The sequence below is a fragment of the Tachypleus tridentatus genome, chromosome 1 (assembly GCF_004210375.1).
Source record: "Tachypleus tridentatus isolate NWPU-2018 chromosome 1, ASM421037v1, whole genome shotgun sequence".
NCBI classification, from domain to species: domain Eukaryota; kingdom Metazoa; phylum Arthropoda; class Merostomata; order Xiphosura; family Limulidae; genus Tachypleus; species Tachypleus tridentatus.
This window is the reverse complement of record NC_134825.1, coordinates 4509081-4524118: the sequence shown is the minus strand read 5'-3', so window position 1 is coordinate 4524118 and position 15038 is coordinate 4509081. Positions and strand designations below refer to the sequence as shown.

General features: G+C 35.6%; 1 protein-coding gene across 3 annotated transcripts in view; it reads left to right on the top strand.

Annotated features, from left to right (window-relative positions):
• Positions 1 to 15038, top strand: part of LOC143233340 (uncharacterized) — a 209011-nt gene that overhangs the window by 169276 nt on the left and 24697 nt on the right. For all 3 annotated transcript variants that reach the window (XM_076469530.1, XM_076469678.1, XM_076469605.1), the window contains exons 19-20: positions 2965 to 3997; positions 12498 to 12623. In XM_076469530.1, coding sequence (XP_076325645.1) covers positions 2965 to 3997; positions 12498 to 12623 — 1159 coding nt within the window. The remainder of the gene's footprint in view (positions 1 to 2964; positions 3998 to 12497; positions 12624 to 15038) is intronic.

The window sequence follows — 15038 nt, the reverse complement described above, 5'->3', positions numbered from 1 at the left end:
AACATGGAGGTATGGCGTTTTGCAAAATCTCCATACACATGGGTTACGTGGCCATTTACCCATGTTAAAAAATTTTTAATGGACAGGAGATTCCAAGTTCGTGTGGATACCAGGCCATGTTGGTATTCGCGGGAACGAGCTTGCAGACATGGCAGCTAAATCTATCTGCTCAGGCACTATCATCACTGTGCCTATTCTGTACATGGACTATGGTCCTGTATTCAAGGCTCGGCTCAGTGCCAGCTGGCAGTCCACTTGGAGTGAGTAATGCGACAACAAGCTTTTTCAAATGAAACCCTATATTGGGCTTTGGCCATCTAGCTTCTGTAAGGTTTGGAAGGAGGAAGTTGTTCTCACTAGGTTACGCATTGGTCACAGTTTTTTTAACTCATCATTTTATTTTATCTGGAACTGTTGCACCAGTGTGTAGTTTGTGTAACACTCAAATCACTGTAAGCCACATTTTACTTTCTTGCCATCATTACGACTCTCAACGACGGCACTATTTTAAACATGTTCTGTCCCAGGGTTTGTCTGGAACATGGACAGTGTTATTGGTGATGGTGACACTGTCCACCTTGATAAAGTTTTCAGTTTTTAATTGCCATTAATCTTTTTAATCTCATTTAAGTGTTGGATATTTATTCATTACACCTTTTAATTGTGGTTCCCTTTTCAAAGTTTCAATATTTCTCGTTCAATTTGAAATTGGAAAATGGACAGAATATTAAATAACTTGACACTAGCATTGGAAAGGCCAACTTCAGGTAACTAACGCTGCTGTTTAAACTATCCGTTTGAACTACTAGTTAGTTGTCCTGGCGAGTTGTTATTCCAATTTTGCTGCATGTCTTTTAAACTTTTATTACTTTACCCTTTGGTACTGGCCATAATGACATAATTCAGAACCAGGACTGGAAAGACCAACTTCAGGTGACTGGTGGTGGTTCTTGTACTTACCTGTTAGTCTTCCTGGCGGGTTATGATCATTACCATTTTGCTAGAGAAAGTACATTACAACTTCTTTTACTCTGCTTTCTCTCTTAACATTGTAAACTAGGTGTCAACATTGGTTTTATGCTTTTTCTGTTTTTCAATGATGTTTTGTTTTACCTTCATTTCCTTTTCTGTATTTTACTACATTTAATTTGTTTTTACCTTTTTACTGGATGTTTGGCGCAAATAGCCAAGCTGCTTTGTGCCATAAAACACTAAATCAATCAATCAATCAATCAATTCTCCTTAGCCAAAATTTCGAGGCTTAATTTTCCCCTATTACCTCTTTAATTGGTATTGGCTGCCAAACATCTCCTTCCTCCATGTTGAAGAGACTGCTATTTATAGCTCTTTTCTTACAGATGTAGCTTTTTTGCTATTGAGATATTTTGTGGTGGGATACTGTTTTCTACCAAGTTTGTTTCCCTTTCACTTATAATTAGGATTTGCAGATGGCTCTTTACCTCCACTGGTCCATTTTTTTGAGGGGATGTTACTCCTGTGACTGTAGCATCATGATGGTATATATTCAATTTTTTTCTTTTTTTTTTCTTGTTTGTCTTTGGCACTGCATTCTTCATTCATATTCCAATGTCTGGTACCTTTTTTCTGTCATTTAACTATTCTTTAGTTAAGTGTTCCTCCATTAGTCTTGTGCTCTAGATATACATTATAGTGCTGTGATTGATCTGTTCCACTTCAATTGCTCCTTGTTGTTTTTTTTTCCTATATTGTCTTTTATCACATTGCAATGGGTATTTTCTCCAGGACTGAGGCTGTCCACATTTGATGTTTTGTATTCTTTGCTCACATTCCTATTTTTCATCCCTTATGGTGCTGTCTTCAGTTTCTTCACCATGAGGTTGGGTACTAGTTTCATACCTTGCCCTTCAACCTTGTTTTAGATCTGTATGTCTTTGTCTCTGGTTTCTTCATCCACTTGCCTTGACTGTCAATGTATTGACAGGATTGGGATCTGCATATACCTTTATTTTCTCGTCCCATTTATTTTCTTCCTTTGGTGATTCCATTCATCCTTGCCACTATATGTCAGTTCTTTCTTATTGCTCCTTCCTGGCTAACACAGATCTGGTTTTCTCAGCTGCTTCAGCTCAATCTGCACTTTTGTTCTGTGTCAATATTTGCTTCCATCTACTTTCATAACTTATGTGACATTTTCTTCCTTTTGATTTCCTCCCACCAGATTTGGTTGGTCTCCTACCTGATCCACATCGTTTTATTCCATTCAAGGCTTTTTTATCATGGATCTTTTTCCTGCTGTTTCATTCCTTGACGTCACTCCTCTGTTTATGACTTCTTCCTTACTCTCTTACCCTTGACTTTTGATTCAGTTGGATGTTTCTTCCTTGTCTTTTTTTCTACCTTTAATTAGTTCCTAGTATCTCAACTCTGATTAGGTACATTGGAGGTACTTCTGTTGAGCACTGGGATTTCACCTTAAAGTTTATTTCCCAATATCTGCTCCAGTTAGCTGTTTCTTCCTCATCATCTTCCACCTGTTGCCATCAGGTATGATCCTCTTTCTTACTCCCATATGTATGTTGGTTTTTAGTGACTGGGTTTGGATTTGTAGTTGACTTACCAGTGGTATGATTCTCATTCTATCTTCGTATGGACATAGTACCAAGTAGCTAGGTTTTGGATGCAGTTGTACAGTCTGTTGCAACCTCGCCACTTTGAACCTAGAGGCACACTCTGTTACTCTCATCAACATCAAGGTACTCTATGGGATTGAGATTACAGTATCATGTAGACCTGTAGATGTATTTATACACACACCTGTATTAACTGTCTAACATTTAAAAGGTTGTTAGCCCAAACTCATCATATTTTCTTATGAATATTAAAACACATTTTAAGGAATATTGTAGCTGTACATTAAACACTTAACCAATGTGATTGTGTGCTAATTATAAGAATAAATGATATTTTTTTTTTTATGTGCAGTTGAAAAGGGATACTGCAATAGTTAGTAGTTCTGGAATTATTGAAAATGGAACAGTTCTGGACAATGATAATCCAATGGATAGGAATATTGTAATTCAACTGAACGAAGAGCATCCAAAAAAACTAAATTGCCTGGATCAGCAAGCTAGATCAATCCATTCAATTCAGTGTTTTGGACAAGAAGAAAGTAACCAAGAAGGAAGGCAAAAGTATACTAACAAATATGTGGATCAAACCAGAATAAACCAGAGAGAACAAACTGGACTTGTACATTCAAATCAGTACAGTAGTCTAAGTTATCAGAGCTTATATCTCAGAGAAGATCAAACTGAATGTTTCAAACAAAATTCAAAAACCCAGAGTTCTAAATTATATCAACAACCTACAGATGTTAAATTTAAGCTAGAAGATGAACGTTTGACTTCAAGTCAAGATACTGGATTAAGCCAACAAGATAAGGTTATCAAACCAAATGAGTTAGATACATGTGATAAGCATATCATGAAAAAGAAGTCAGATCAACAATTCAGTCAAGCATGTCTGACTGAAACAGATCATAAAATGAATGTAAGTTATTCTGAAGAAGTCATTAAAGTTAAAGAATCAGATCAAGCAGTCAGAATGAATCAGCTAGACACACCTGCAAGACCAAATCATCCTGATAAATGTGAAAAACTACACCAATCAAATCAGCATACACTGCTTAACCAGGCAAACCAAAGTGAAAAGCACGACCATCCAGACCAGGATACAAGGTTAAATGAACAAGATCAACACATGCACTTAAATCACTCAAACACAGATGTTGAACCAGATCAAAGATTAAACCAACGAGATCATTATGGGAAACCTAACCCCATACTAAACCAGCCAAACAAATGTGGGATACTCATTCAGCCAGATCAGAATTCAAGAATAGATAAGGATGATAAACATATCCAACTAGATCAGACTACACGATTAGACCAAACCAATAACCTTACAAATCATTATTACCTAGAAGAAAATCAGCCACATGATATTAATGTTGTTGGTAAGTGAGATAGCAAAGTAGTCAAATAAGAGATAATGTAGGACTTAGAACACTATAAAGGTATTATACAAATGTGATGTTCTGATAATGTTAACTATGTGAGTTTACAATTACTGAATAATGTGTCTCTTTAATATCACAGGTGTATATATTATATACATTCCATTGCTTCAAGAGTTATCTTGACCTTGGTGTGCCCTCTAAACATTGCTAAAATTTTGAACAGTGTACCAGTGTTTTATAACCCTTTATTTTTGCATCATATCAGCAATATGCGCTGATCATGTAACTATTTATTACTGCAGCACAATTCTCACTTTCTTAACTGGCACTACAGTTGGTTTACTTTATTTTTCATATGGACCTTACTTGTTTATGTGTGATTCCTTGCAAGTTTCGGTTTAAAGTTTTGAATTAATGGTTAATTTTGCTGTTTTATTTAAGCTTGTTTTTGACCATTTTTACATTTGTTTTTACAGTTTTAGTGTAGCGGATGAGGAAGATCCCGCCAGTGTGGATGGTGGTAATGTCACCAGTTCCCAGCATGGCTGGTTGACTTTGTCAATCAAGGAGGCTTAAACTTTAATCTGCAGGGAGCTGGACATGTTGGCTAATTATTTGATTTCTTCTCCTTTTCCCCATAAACCCACTCTGAACAAGTTTTTCTTCAGAGTGAGGATAATTTTCACTCTGGTTTTCTGGGCCTGGCTTTTTGTGGCCAGTCACATATTGCTGACAGTGAAGAGAGTTTGCCAACCGTACCTTTCCTGCCACTTATCGATCAAGTATGTCAAATTTTACTTGTTCAGTCTCTAACCCCTGATTCTTACTTTTTGTTGGGTAACGATTCTCGTCCCAATTATAATTTTTTTTCCTCCTTTGCCAGACATTATTTTTCATGCTCAACATTTTGCTGACTAACTGCATTTGGGTGTGGATATGTCCTCTCCTTCTGGGCTGTTAGACCAGTATTCTTATGTTTATGAATGTGCATTGAATCCCTATTTGTATTCAAAATATCTGAAATTTTTCCTTCCTATTTGGAGCTCAAATCCTGATGCTTTGATTAATTTTAATATATTCCAGTTTACTAGGATTTGCCTTATTTAACAAAGGACAGATGGAGGCCAAGCTATAGTAGTCTTCAACCATCTGGAAACTTTTTATGACAGATGAGTGGGTTTCATTGGTTCTATCAGAGGAATTTTGCTTTTAGTTCCTGTCTCCTCCCTTGGAATGTGCCTCTTCCAGTTGTCTGTAAGAATTGGTTTGTGACCTTCTCTACAAAAAAGCAATCAAACTTTTACTGTCAATTTATCTTGGATTTTACTTCTGTCTGTGTCTTGTCCCCAAAAAGATGGAACATTGGAGACCCATCATTTACCTTTTCTGGCTGAATGCCTTTCTGGAAGCACCCTTATTCACCATAGAGTCCCGTCTCTACCTTCAGTGGGTTTTTTTCCCAGATCTATGGATGACCAAATTTGATGTGAAAGATGCTTATTTTCATTTTTGTATTGCTTTGGAGATGTGTTGTGTTCTTTGGTTCACCCATGGAGGGGGTGTCATTCAGTTTTTAACACTACAATTTGATTTTTTCTCCTCTCCTTGTGTATTATATTATCTTGTTTATTCTTTTGCATGCTATCTTCCTTTAGTTGGTCTTTGGACACATCATCACGTGGATGACTAGGTACTTTGTACCTCTTCTCAGGCCCAGTCTGTCATTCACATCCACTTTCTTTTCTGAGAATCTAGTTGGGTGGGATTTCTCCTCAAAGTTGAGAAGTTTCTTCTAACTCCTGTGCAATACCTCATTCATTTGGGCTTTTTTCCTTAATTTCTATCTCAGTCAGGCCCAGTGTTCTCTACTTCAGCTCCAGAATATGGAGCAGCAGGTGGTGTTTTGAGCACAATATTTTCCTTTTCTAACTAAACAAGAGGTTCTATTTCTTTTGGGGATGTGGACTTCCCTAGAAACTCTTATTTCCTTTGATCAAGTGCACATGCATTTCCTTCAGTGAACATTTCTTGACCAGTGGATTTTCTCCCATGATCTATTGGATCATTATTTTGAACTTCCCCCAGGGATCAGGGCTGATCTTGTTTAGTGATTCAGAAGGCTCTTACAGCATTGGAGGTTCTATCTCCTCTGTCTCATCCTGGCTGTCATCAGTTCACTAATGCTTTATTGGTGGGTTGGAGGGTTTCCTTTGACTCTTTGAGAGTTTTGGGTCAGTGGCCCATTGAGGAATCTACTTTCCTTTTCAACCTCCTGGAACTTTTGCCAGTGTTCATCAGGCTCTTAATCTTCATGTTTTTTGTGGGGGAAGGTGATTATGGTTCATTCTGACATTTCCATTGCCATTAGCTGTATCACCAAACAAGGAGGAACCAAGTCCAGGTCCCTGTATGTTATCAAACACTTGATAACTCAAACACAACTATAATATAATGATCTTGATATGTCCTGTTCCTGGTATTATGAATTTGGTTGCAGACTGCCTGTCCTGTCCCAGTCAAGTCCTTCCTGTGGAATTGTCCCTTTGCCTACAGGTTTTTCAGTATGTTCTTGCCAGAGAACACTTTTTGTAGATGCATTTGCCACTCATTGGAATGCCAAACTTAATTCTCTTTTATCTCCTGCCCTACATCCCTCAGCTCTGGGGTTGGATGCATCCAGTCAGAGTTGAATGTATTCTTACTTTTTATCACACTCATCTCTGGAGTTATTATTCTCATCCAAACCACTCTTTATTGTGTATTACTAGTTGCTCTTTATTGGCCTGTTCATTCATGGTTTTCTTTGTTCTGGCTCTTACTAGAGTAACGGTCCCTGCCTTTAGCTCATTCCAGATTGGTTCTCTGACAACCTCAGTTGGACATGTTTCATCACCACATCACCAAACTCCATCTTCACATGTGACTTATATTTGATCCATTACCTATTCTCAGGGACTCTCTCCTTTTATAGCATCTTTGCTTATCCATGCCATTGTCTGTGTATCAGATATTGGTTTACCTTTCTGAGGTGATTCATTCATTGTCACTTCTGTTTTTATGCTCCTCATCTGTCTCAGTTCTTTACTTGGTTATTTGATCAGGGTTTGTCCATGCCCACTATTTCCGTATATTGGACTGCTCTGTACAACGCTTTCCATCTCTCCCTTTTTCATAAATCTTTCTCATACCCTATTATTTCTCTTTTCTGTTTTTTTGTCTTGTTCATCCACCCTATCCCTTTGCTCTTCCAGGTTGGAATCTCAGTGTGGTTCTTCATGGTATTACTCATTCTCCTTTTGAGCCCATTGCTATGTGTTCTTTGTACCATCTTTACTTAATCTCTAAAGATCAATTTCCTTCTCCTAGCTTGTGGTAATCATAGTTCTGGAATTTGTGCTGTTAATGTTTCTTGCACTGTTTACTGTTCTTCTTATATTCTTCTATATCCCAATTGTTTCTTTTTTCCTTCCCAAGACATCCACTGCTTGTTAAGGCTATTTTACCTTCTCTCCTATTTCCTTGCCTTCCATTTCCTATTAATATTCCCATTCAGATCTGGATTGTGTCTTCTTTGTTCAGTTCATTCCTGCCATATTTATATGTCTCTTTATTCTCTGAAATCCCTCTGTTTACCTTGATCTTTCTCTTGTTTTCCTCACTAGCTGAGTTTAGAAACTAATGTAGTTAGCTTTTTCTGACTTGTCAGCAGAAAGTCAACAGCTGTTTAATATTTTATTGCACTAAGTATGCCACTTAACCATGTCTTTATCTGCATAAAAGCCACATCCTTTGGAGAAAATTAATTAAACTGATATGTGGACAACTTCCAATATTTGTTTCACCCATTATTTGCATTACCTAGATATGTCTTCCTTGATCAGGTATTGTCATACATATTGTGGAGATTCACTACACATGTTTGCATTTGACTGGAGTAAGTTTTAACATTTTATATTGTGTATTTCTTTTACCTTTCTTCTTTACAGTTGATTTATATTGTACGTCAGGATTCCACCTAGCACTAATTACATATTCTCTAATGTTCTCTGTAGAGATGGTGTGTTTCTGAAAAAACACCAGCTGCTTATCTGGTGGTTGGTGGTGTATCTATATATATATATCTTTTATTTTACATATGTGTGTATATATACACACACACTGAGAACCGTCACTAGTGGACTCAATGAGTAAAGCAGAAAAGGGTGTTTGCTCATCCTTGCTGACCCTTGGTTCTTACTGTTTGGGTTTTTTTGCTATTTAAAATAGGGAAACACATGCCCATTCCACTGTCTTCAGTGTGTTGTTTGTCTTAACTCCTCCCTTCCACCAAACATGTATCCACCCTCTTTTTTTCTAGTGGCACAAGATGTCCTTGCCACTTCTGATTCCCGGTAATTGTTCTGGATGAGTGTGATTTTAACAATTGTAATTATATGTGCCCATTCAGTGAGAAGAGGGCTACCATTGTTATCCTTCATATTATACCCAATCCTAGTATTCTCAATCCAAAACTGTGTAACTGGATGTATTTTGCCTGGGTTGGCTGCACTTGTTGATCATGACATACACTGTTAATGCAAGGTGCTTCCACTGAATGTGCCACACTTGCTGTATTCAGTAGCTCTTCTCCTGTATGTTTTTACCTAGGCTCACTGTACTTGTTTGCACTATTGTTTTCTTCATGTGAAACACTTCCAATAAATATTTTCTGTCTGGTTGGAACACACTTTTCTCACTCAGTACTGACACAAGGTGTTTCTCCTGGCTGTGTGTGCTCAGGCAGAATGCACTTGTTGACCTCTCAGTACCATTCATACAAGATACAAAACTCACAGTCTTATGCAAGGTGCTTTCACTCTTACGTTTTCTGCCTGGATGGTTTGCACTTGTCACACTACATCATATCACTAAACACTTTCCCAGGTTGTTTTTTTCCCTAGACATACTGCATTTGGTGATTTCTCAACATATTATGATCAAAATGCGAATGAAAAATACTACGCAAGGCACTTCCAGTAGATGTTTTCTGCCTCTATAGAACACACTTGGCATAACCCAACATATACCATGGAGCTTCCACAGAATGTCTTTCCTGGGCTGACCACACTTGGCTATCTTAATATGGATGGTTACTCTGGACGTTTTTGCCCATGTAGACTGCACTATCGTATACAGTTATGGAAGTACTTTGCTTGGCCTGTTTAGCCCTAACAATGTATTCTTTTCATTTCCACCCTATGTGTCTTACTGAACAAAGAGCACACCTGTTCCAGAAACAGTGCTATTCTTCATGTCTTACTGAACAAAGAGCACACCTGTTCCAGAAACAGTGCTATTCTTCATGTCTTACTGAACAAAGAGCACACCTGTTTCAGAAACAGTGCTATTCTTTATGTCTTACTGAACAAAGAGCACATCTGTTCCAGAAACAGTGCTATTCTTCATGTCTTACTGAACAAAGAGCACACCTGTTCCAGAAACAGTGCTATTATTCATGTCTTACTGAACAAAGAGCACACCTGTTCCAGAAACAGTGCTATTCTTCATGTCTTACTGAACAAAGAGCACACCTGTTCCAGAAACAGTGCTATTCTTCATGTCTTACTGAACAAAGAGCACACCTGTTCCAGAAACAGTGCTATTCTTCACGTCTTACTGAACAAAGAGCACACCTGTTCCAGAAACAGTGCTATTCTTCACATCTTACTGAACAAAGAGCACACCTGTTCCAGAAACAGTGCTATTCTTCACGTCTTACTGAACAAAGAGCACACCTGTTCCAGAAACAGTGCTATTCTTCACGTCTTACTGAACAAAGAGCACACCTGTTCCAGAAACAGTGCTATTCTTCACGCCTTACTGAACAAAGAGCACACCTGTTCCAGGAACAGTGCTATTCTTCACGCCTTACTGAACAAAGAGCACACGTGTTCCAGGAACAGTGCTATTCTTCACGTCTTACTGAACAAAGAGCACACGTGTTCCAGGAACAGTGCTATTCTTCATGTCTTACTGAACAAAGAGCACACATGTTCGAGAAAGTGCTATTCTTTACACGTGTGCCTCCTATTTTACTTGTGACATTGTTCTATTGTTTTTACTCCTTCATCAGTCCATCCACCTTTATAACTTGAGATTCTAGTTTTAGGTGACAAAAGGTTGTAGTAATGTTTTGAAAGTGAACAACAATGAAAGTGTATTTCCTCTCACCCACTGATTGGCTGGTGTTTCTGGTTTATATATGCCAATTCTCAAAAGTGAGAACTGTGCTGCAGTGGTAGAGGGAGCTATTTGTGCTAGTGTAGAAGGTGGTATTCTTGTTTTATGTTTTGTATCTTTACTTGCTGCTATATGTTCTACATTAATTTCCTGTATATAGGTCTATGAGTACAACGTAATTCTTCATGCTTATATCACTGTATGTTGCAGCTGTATTTGTTGTTTTTCATAAGTTTACCCTTTACAATGTATTTCTCTATATGTGCACTTAATTTACAATGTTTGAGAACATAACTAAGTAGACTTAATTATTTCAATTTGCACTTGGTAATGTCAAATTTTGTTTTGTTGACAAGACCACTGTATTAGGCCATTTTATGTAGGGCCTTATCCACCAAAGTAACTGGTGATTGGATAAGTAACTGTAGAAAAGTGAAGCATATTGGTCATCTGAAAGTTTATATATAGGTATATATATAAACATATAATTATATGTGGGTATATATATATATACTTTAATTCTACATATCCATGTTTCTGTATATTGTACATTTGTGTTATTATTATACATTTTGGTGGTGGTGTGTGTTATTTTACAGTATGTACACCTACGTATATATGTTACTGAATATCTTGTAGCAACATCTTGAGTTGAGACTGTACGTGAAATTACTATATATACATGTATCTATATATACTCTGTAATTACTATATATACATGTATCTATATATATTCTGTAATTACTATATATACATGTATCTATATATACTCTGTAATTACTATATATACATGTATCTATATATGCTCTGTAATTACTATATATACATGTATCTATATATACTCTGTAATTACTATATATACATGTATCTATATATACTCTGTAATTACTATATATACATGTATCTATATATACTCTGTAATTACTATATATACATGTATCTATATATACTTTGTAATTACTATATATACATGTATCTATATATACTCTGTAATTACTATATATACATGTATCTATATATACTCTGTAATTCCTTGTGTCTGTTACTGTGTTACATGAAGGATACTTTACTACACCTCACTGTACATATTGTTGTTTTTACTGTTTGGCATTTTATAAACAAGTTTTGACTTGCTACATGTATGTTCAACTTTTTTGACTTGCTACATGTATGTTCAAACTTTACACGTTAGTTCTCACCTTATTACATGTTACTTTAGACTCTAGTTCTACATTAATTGCTACATCATATTGTACATGTTCATTATGGTTGCTCTTGCTACATATCATTCAACATTTTTTCATTATTGTTTTTATTACATGTCACAAAACACTTTTTCTACATATTTTTTTTGTATAACGTCTTACATCTCACTTTACGTATTTGTTACTATTGTTTTTATACTGCTATATCTTTGTTGTTGTTATGATTATTCTTGCTACATGCTACTTTGAAACAGTTGTACGTTTTCACAGAATGCACAGTTAATACCTCACGCTACTGTCCCAAACTTTTCTGCATATCTCAAAGCTCTGAATGAAACTCCCACTCCTATATGTAATAATGTACTGAAACAGTCTGTGATCCAATCAGAATTATACTATAACCTATCCAATAGTAAGGTGGCATCCTACATGTCCACCCTTCAGCACTGAAGTATTCAGTTTTGTTTTAATTTTGTTCATTAAAATTAGTTTTGGTGCTTGTTAAAAATTCAAGTGTCATCTTTTGTTCCTTCATCTTAAGATGAAGACAACGAGATACAAGTTTTTGAATTAATTACAGTTAAATAATGAAATACAAATTATTATCTGTTGTCATTTGACTTCTTTTTGTTTTGTAATTAAATGACTAAACTTTTAACACACACTTCAAAGTCTATAAGGTTTTTTTTGACAGAGTTATTCCCACTGCATTTAATTCATTGTGTAGGTTTTTGCAGAGGCTGTTAATTAATCTAAATTTTGTCAAAAAAGAAATAACCACAGCCTAAGTACTACACATATACCAGCCATATTTGCCATTATTGTCAGTTTACACTAATTGTAAATTAAAATTTTTTAATTTGCTACTTATCACTCATTGTTTTTACCATGTTTTATTTTACTTTAGTTCTATATTATTCTTAACTTACTACAGTTTAGTGTTAGAGTGACTCCAGTTTTTAATGTATTCTTTTGACAAATTGATTAAAACTTTACATCAAAAGTCTCTAGAATTGTAATTTTAAAATAAAAAGGAGAAACACTAAGATAAAGTTAATTTTTATTTGATAAAGGCCTACCTCTTAAAGATGCTTCAAGTGAAAAACAGGAAACTAGAAGGAACTTTACTTCAGCTGACACAAAAAAAGTTAGTTATGGTAGTGAGGCTGAAGTCTGGGTGATTGATGACATTAATGAAGGTTAGTCAGTTATTGTGAAGTTTTATAATTGAACAATTATCTGTTGTTTGTCATATTAGACTACTTTCCATTTCAGAATTATGAACTCAAAATTCCATCAATATAGTTCATAATTTCTAAATACAGTTGTCTTTGTTGATGGAATTAGGAAAGATAAAATGTTTTGGTGCATGTGCCTTTACTGTCATTAGATTGGATGCTAATTTAAGAAACCATTATAGCCCAACATAAATATGCTGAAACTCCTGTCCAGAGTTAAACTTATCAAGATGACTTAAAAATATGCTTTATATGAATCAAATATGTAAAAAGACAGAGAAATTGTTTGACGTTTCAGAAGAGCTGGGTATTGTATTTTGAATTGCATATAACTGTTATGCATTGAGAAAGACTTTTCAACATTCAGTATTGTAAACTCTCCTCACGTGTACCTAACTAAGTTATCACATTAAAGTGCTAAACATCAAAATATAATTTTCTAATATTGATGGTTAACTTGGACAGTTGTTGAGATGTAACTTGTGTTGTTTTTTTTGTGACAGCATCAAACATAGTACATTTACAGTGTTGAAAGCTGCTGCCATCTCAAAATTCTTCACAAAATTGCATTCACAATTCTCTGTGATATCTTTCATTTATTAATGAGTTGTTTTTGTTGGTGAAAAGAAAAATTAAATTTCTACAGGTTATCAATAAACTATTACTGAGTTACAAGTAGTGTTTATTTTAATATTGGGAATGTCCAGTCATTATTACCAACTCAAACATGTTATGTATAATTGTGTTTAAGCAGTTCATTATAATTTACAACATTATGAATCTAAAACCTCTAATTTTCACACATTCAAGTTACTAAGTTTGTAAAATGGGTATTAAAACTTATGAGCAGCCATGACTGATTTGGGACTGAAGCTCAGACTGATTAAACTAACTCTGGCTCTTCCTGGATGACTGACTTACTGTACTTTTAGTTTAACTTTTATTTATTTTAATTCTCATGAGTGTGAACTTGATGCTTCTGGTTAGCTAATTATGAGTGTTTCCTAATAAAGACTGGAATATTTCTTCCAGAAGTTTCAGGAGAATTTCTAAGAATTGCATCAGTTGTTGTAACTTTGGTTCATTGCCATCATGCACAACCCTTTTAAATTGTATCAGTTGTTGTAACTTTGGTTCATTGCCATCATGCACAACCCTTTTAAATTGTATCAGTTGTTGTAACTTAGGTTCATTGCCATCATGCACAGCCCTTTAAATTGTATCAGTTGTTGTAACTTAGGTTCATTGCCATCATGCACAGCCCTTTTAAATTGTATCAGTTGTTGTAACTTAGGTTCATTGCCATCATGCACAGCCCTTTTAAATTGTATCAGTTGTTGTAACTTAGGTTCATTGCCATCATGCACAGCCCTTTTAAATTGTATCAGTTGTTATAACTTAGGTTCATTGCCATCATGCACAGTCCTTTTAAATTGTATCAGTTGTTGTAACTTCGGTTCATTGGCATCATGTACAGCCCTTTTAAATTGTATCAGTTGTTGTAACTTAGGTTCATTGCCATCATTTACAGCCCTTTAAATTGTATCAGTTGTTGTAACTTAGGTTCATTGCCATCATGCACAGCCCTTTTAAATTGTATCAGTTGTTGTAACTTTGGTTCATTGCCATCATGTACAGCCCTTTAAATTGTATCAGTTGTTGTAACTTAGGTTCATTGCCATCATGTACAGCCCTTTTAAATTGTATCAGTTGTTGTAACTTAGGTTCATTGCCATCATGCACAGCCCTTTTAAATTGTATCAGTTGTTGTAACTTAGGTTCATTGCCATCATGTACAGTCCTTTTAAATTGTATCAGTTGTTGTAACTTAGGTTCATTGCCATCATGCACAGCTCTTTAAATTGTATCAGTTGTTGTAACTTAGGTTCATTGCCATCATGCACAGCCCTTTTAAATTGTATCAGTTGTTATAACTTAGGTTCATTGCCATCATGCACAGTCCTTTTAAATTGTATCAGTTGTTGTAACTTAGGTTCATTGCCATCATGCACAGCCCTTTTAAATTGTATCAGTTGTTGTAACTTAGGTTCATTGCCATCATGCACAGCCCTTTTAAATTGTATCAGTTGTTGTAACTTCGGTTCATTGCCATTATGTACAGCCCTTTTAAATTGTATCAGTTGTTGTAACTTAGGTTCATTGCCATCATGTACAGTCCTTTTAAATTGTATCAGTTGTTGTAACTTCGGTTCATTGCCATCATGCACAACCCTTTTAAATTGTATCAGTTGTTGTAACTTAGGTTCATTGCCATCATGCACAGCCCTTTTAAATTGTATCAGTTGTTGTAACTTAGGTTCATTGCCATCATGCACAGCCCTTTTAAATTGTATCAGTTGTTGTAACTTAGGTTCA